The 6000-nt window shown below is 37.6% G+C and overlaps 2 protein-coding genes across 2 annotated transcripts in view; both read right to left on the bottom strand.

The window, feature by feature from the left end:
* grm6a (glutamate receptor, metabotropic 6a) overlaps positions 1–5288 on the bottom strand; it is an 82076-nt gene extending 76788 nt beyond the window's left edge. The window contains exon 1 of the mRNA XM_073818552.1: positions 4731–5288. Coding sequence (XP_073674653.1) covers positions 4731–5288 — 558 coding nt within the window. The remainder of the gene's footprint in view (positions 1–4730) is intronic.
* A 28-nt stretch (positions 5289–5316) lies between these two features.
* LOC141287743 (metabotropic glutamate receptor 8-like) overlaps positions 5317–6000 on the bottom strand; it is a 51903-nt gene continuing 51219 nt past the window's right edge. Inside the window, exon 6 of the mRNA XM_073819877.1 lies at positions 5317–5336. Within this exon, the coding sequence (XP_073675978.1) occupies positions 5317–5336 (20 nt within the window). The remainder of the gene's footprint in view (positions 5337–6000) is intronic.

Consider the following 6000-nt stretch of genomic DNA (forward strand, 5'->3'; position numbering starts at 1 on the left):
GGCTAAACCATTGAGAAGTTATAAGCAAAAATAGACAATTTTCATATCTCCTGACCACTAGGTGGCACTGTGACGAAACACTGCAGGTAGCCTCAGGTCATGCTTGTTATGACGCAAACCAAGTTTGGTCTCAATACGACAAATCGTTGCGGAGATATGGCCTCACATCCATTTTTACACACTTTTCGTAGAATTCATTCGCGCGTTATTCGAGAACAGATTGTCCAATTAACTTGAATTCCATAACTTTTTGCCAGCATGGTCTGAAGATGATCTGAGCCAATTTTGGTGAAAATCAGACAAACCGTCTAGGACGAGTTCGAAAAAGTAGTTTTTTCAAACAATTAATTATAGAAAAAAAAACTAAACCTTACGATTTTTAAATTGTGGTATTCATTCGACTCGGCATGACCCAAGGAGTCAGGGAAAAAAGAATTTTGACTTTGTGGCTTACGGTTCAAAAGTTATTAGCAAAAAGAAAGTGCAACTTTGGATAAGTAGGTATTCCATATATATTCGATAGCAATCTCTCCTTTGAAAGCCACATTTCTAGCATTTGCAAAACCGCATTTTTCCATCTTAAAAATATATCAAAATTACGACCTATGCTATCAATGTCAAATGCTGAAACATTAATTCATGCGTTCATGACCTCAAGGGTAGATTATTGTAATGCTTTATTGTGTGGTTGTTCTGCACGCTTAATAAACAAACTCCAGCTGGTCCAAAATGCAGCAGCTAGAGTTCTTACTAGAACTAGAAAGTATGACCATATTAGCCCGGTTCTGTCAGCACTGCATTGGCTCCCTATAAAACATCGTATCGATTTTAAAATCTTGCTATTTACTTATAAAGCCCTCAATGGTTTAGCTCCTCAGTACTTGAGCGAGCTTCTATCACATTATAGTCCCTCACGTCCGCTGCATTCTCAAAATTCTGGCAATTTGATAATACCTAGAATATCAAAATCAACTGCGGGCGGCAGATCATTTTCTTATCTAGCGCCTAAACTCTGGAACAATCTACCTAACACTGTTCGGGAGGCAGACACAATCTGTCAGTTTAAATCTAGATTAAAGACACATCTCTTTAACCTGGCTTACACATAAAACATTAACACATTCCTATAATTCAAATCCGTTAAAGGATTGTTAGGCTGCATTAATTAGGTCAACAGGAACCGAAAACACCTCCCATAACATCTGATGCAGTCGTTGCATCGTAAAAAGAATGGCATCTACGCTAATATTAGTCTGTTTCATTCTTATTCCGAGGTCACCGTAGCCACCAGACCCAGCCTGTATCCGGATCAGATGGTCACTGCAGTCCCCCGGATCCAGTCCGCACCCAGCTTAGATCATGGATCACCACCTGGAGATGACTTCAATAGCCGTGGATGTCAACCAGATGAGCTCCAGAGACGGATCATCACTAAAGACCTCGCCAACCTAGACGGCCATCGGTGCCACACCACGGGATCCTGATGAGTTCTCTACAATCAGACATTGTTACAAACTGCTGGTTTCGTCTGGCCAGAGGAGAACTGGTCCCCCGACTGAGTCTGGTTTCTCCCAAGGTTTTTTTCTCCATTTCTGTCACCTGTGGAGTTTTGGTTCCTTGCCACTGTCGCCTCTGGCTTGCTTAGTTGGGGACACTTTCCAGCGATATCGTATACTATTTGAACTGAACTGGATGATGATATCACTGAATTCACTGATGAACTGCCTTTAACTGAAAATTGATTATTTACAATAATGCGTTACTTACACACTATGGTGCTGTTTAAATACTGTGCAGTTGCTTTGACACAATCTGTATTGTTAAAAGCGCTATATAAATAAAGGTGACTTGACTTGACTTGACTTGACAAGTGGTGGCGCTAAAGAGTTTGAGTTAGAGACTCCAAATTGGCTATGGTGACATTTCAGACTGTCCTCTATCAGTGTGCCAAATTATACAACTTTCCCGCAAGTGGTTCTATGGGCTGCCATAGACTTCAAGAGCGGAAGAATAATATAATAAGAAGAATTCTAACGGATACAACAGGTGCCTATGCACCTTCGGTGCTTGGCCCCTAATAAATGTTTTTGAGCAGCAGTGACTGAATTTTACAGTCTCTTTTATTTAATTCTTTGATGAATAGGAAGTTCAGAAGAAAAGCATTTATTTAAAATTAAAATTGTGTAACATTTGTAACATTGTCACTTTTGATCAACTGAATGCATCCTTGCTCAATAAAAGTATTTTTTTTAAACATTTGTGACCCTGGACCACAAAACCAGTCTTAAGTCGCTGGGGTAAATTTGTAGCAATATCCAAAAATACTTTGTAAGACTGGAGTAATGATGCTGAAAATTTAGCTTTGATCACAGAAATAAATTTTAAAATATATTCAAATAGAAAACAGTTATTCTAAATTGTAAATACTGCCAGTAAATACAATATTTTAAATATAAGTTAATTCAGTGATGTAAAATAAAATAGCACAGGGTTTTACAGCTCTGCATGTTTGGATTAGGATCACTGAATATGATTGTTGCTCAAAGTGAATATGATATGCAATAATCATTTTCCCCCACCATGGCAAGCATCGAGGGAGGCTGGCATTTCGAGATGCAGATGAAACATTTGTCGCCACAACACGTGGAGCTTTGTAATGCCTGCCCAGAGTCCATTTAGTCCAGTTGCAAATTATCCAAGCCTTCCCATTAAAATTCCACAAGCACAGAACACAGTATTAATGACTGGTACACGAACCTGCACAAACTATCAGAGCAACAAGATTTCAGCATTGAAAGTTTGGTAAAAACAACTGCATAGAATTAGACTTCACAGACTTCACAACTTCACAGAGGGAATAAAATCAGCCTAAATGCTTGCTGGATTTAAGACAAAGCAGAACTAATATTTAAAAGCCTATGGGATACCAGAGAGCTAGAGGCCGACAACATGATTAGCTGGTCTCTCTAATCCTCCTTGTCAATTAACGAGAGGTCTTGGCCTCTAGGCATTGAGATCCTGTCCATTTTAAAGCAGATTGGCTGGTATGGCGGGACAAACACAAATGTATAAAAGAATAAAAACTATACGGTTAATGTGAAAATCAGACAATTATACATAGTTGTCAAACTACCCGTACAATCAAAGAGAAATGAATGACAGGTTGATGTATACCTAAAATTATTTGTAAAAAATAAAACTAAATGGCTGATTTGTTAAGCCTAGTTACAGAACCAAGGATGGTTGATGCAGAAATATGTTGCACTGAAATCACTGTTAGCGGAAGAAAATACACCTACAGTTTATACGAGGGCTGTGTCATTCAGAACTGAATTAAAAATACCTATTACATTCCAAATCAATTCTTGAATTTGAAATGAGGTTGCAAACAAGATGCAGAACTGCAATTGAAGATTGAATGTAAGGTAAGTACAATTAGCGGAAATTCAAAGAAATTCATATCAACTATTTAAAAAAAAAATTACACATATATAATCAAACTCATGGATGGAGAGAATGACAGAACAATAGACAGAACAATAAAATAGACAGACAGAATGAAACAGAATGACAGATAGAAAGACAGAACAATAGAAGGATAGATAAAATAGTAACAGAATAGTAGACAAATAATCTGATAGAGAGAACGAACAAACGAATGATAGATAGATGAAGAAAGAATAATAAAAAGGATAGATAAAATGGTAGAAAGACAGAATGGTAGACAAACTGATAGAGAGAACAAATGAACAATAGACAGACAGACAGACAGACAGACAGACAGACAGACAGATAGACAGACAGATAGAAAGAGATAAAACAACAGAACGACAGAATGACAGAAATAGATGGATACAATACAACAGATGGATAGATAAATTAGTAGATAGAATGGTAGACAGATAAACTGATAGATAGAGAGAACGAACAAAGGACAGACAGACAGAATGACTGAACGAACGAACGTTAGATAGATGAAGAAAGAAAAATAAAAGGATAGATAAAAGATATATTGACAGAATGAACGATAGATAGATAGATAGATAGATAGATAGATAGATAGATAGATAGATAGATAGATAGATAGATAGATAGATAGATAGATAGATAGATAGATAGATAGATAGATGGGCACAGAATGGCAGACAGAGAAATAGATAGTAGATAGACTGAATGGTAGACAAACTGATAGAAAATAGAAAATTGTAGACAGAATGGTAGAGAAAGTAGAAAATGGTAGACAGAATGGTAGACATAAACTGATAGAAAGAACAGATGAAAGATAGATAGATGGTAGACAGAATGGTACAGTAGAATGGTAGACATGGTAGAAAATGGTAGACAGAATGGTAGATATGAACTGATAGAAAGAACAAATGAACGATAGATAGATGGTAGACAGAATGGTAGATATGGTAGAAAATGGTAGACAGAATGGTAGAGAAAGTAGAAAATGGTAGACAGAATGGTAGATATGAACTGATAGAAAGAACAAATGAACGATAGATAGATGGTAGACAGAATGGTAGATATGGTAGAAAATGGTAGACAGAATGGTAGACATGGTAGACAGAATGGTAGACATAAACTGATAGATAGAGAACGAACGAACAAACAAAAGATAGATAAATAGACAAACTGAACGAACGTTAGAGAATAGATTCTATTATTCTAAATTTTTCACAGCCTTGGTACCCACTCACTCACATATGTTTTAGATGAGTTCTCACCTCAAACAGCCGCAGGACATTGGCCACCATGATGGACACTGAGCTGCCTGATGCCCCGATCACACCCACCACTCGCTCAGGCTTGCGTATGATTGGTTGCTCGCCGTTGGAGCAGCGGATATCAGATGTGTCTTTCTGAATGAGAGCCTGGACAAAAGTCAGAGACTGCTCTAGAGCATAAGTGTCCCTGGAACACGTATCGAGGATCCGGGCCCCTAGTGTGATGTTGGGCAGCAGTTCTGGGTCGCTGTTGATCTGGTCCAGTGCGTACAGCATGGCCTCCATCCGGTGGATTCCTTTCTCCTTCTTTATTTCTCCACACGGGATCCCTGCATGACCTCTGGCATGGACTGGGAAAAGGCCCCCCAAGGTGACGTCCCCTGGGATTTTGATGGAATGTGGGTGCGAGTGCTGGTGAACTGATGAACATGGGCTTAGCCATACCCACAGAATCCACAGGAGGCGTGACCATGTAGTAGAGTGACAGATGCTCCAGCTTAAAACATGGAACATCCTGACCTGATGGTCCAATGGGAACAGAGGAGGATGTGACGTCATAATGGCCAGGAATCAAACACGTAAGTGTTCATCCACTATCTGAGGAACCTGTTAGAGATAAAGAAAAATATGTATATGAAAAAGAATAGGGGTGCAATTATTATTGATGATTTTTAAATATATAAAATTAAATGAATAAAATTATTAGTAATCTTTTTTAAAACTTCTCAACAGTTTTTTTTTGTAATTTAATTAAATCATGACTGCAGTTTAAAATGCTTTTTTTTTCTCTTTTTTGTTTTTTGGGCAGCACAATAAATATTTCTATTGTAATATTTCTATTATATTTAATATGTATTTCTAATATTGACTTAAAGTTACTTTTATTCAACCAGCAAGTTTTTTTGGATTAGAAATGACACAGACGTCTCCCAGAAGATAATAAGATGATGTACAAGAGGCATTATTGTGGAAAAAATTATTATTCATCTTTTATTTACATTAGAACAAAAAGTGACATGTCCAAAATTATTCATACCCTTCTCAATAATCAATAGAAAAGCCTTTATTGGCTATTACAGCAATCAAACTCTTCCTATGCTGATCAGATTTTTGCATGTCTCCACTTATATTTTTGCCCATTCATCTTTAGCGATGAGCTCCAACTCTTTCAGGTTGGAGGGTCTCCTTGCCATCACCCTGATCTTTAGCTCCCTCCACAGATTCTCAATTGGATTTAAGTCAGGACTCTGGCTGGGCCACTGCAAAATGT

The sequence above is a fragment of the Garra rufa genome, chromosome 15 (assembly GCF_049309525.1).
Source record: "Garra rufa chromosome 15, GarRuf1.0, whole genome shotgun sequence".
Lineage (NCBI taxonomy): Eukaryota > Metazoa > Chordata > Actinopteri > Cypriniformes > Cyprinidae > Garra > Garra rufa.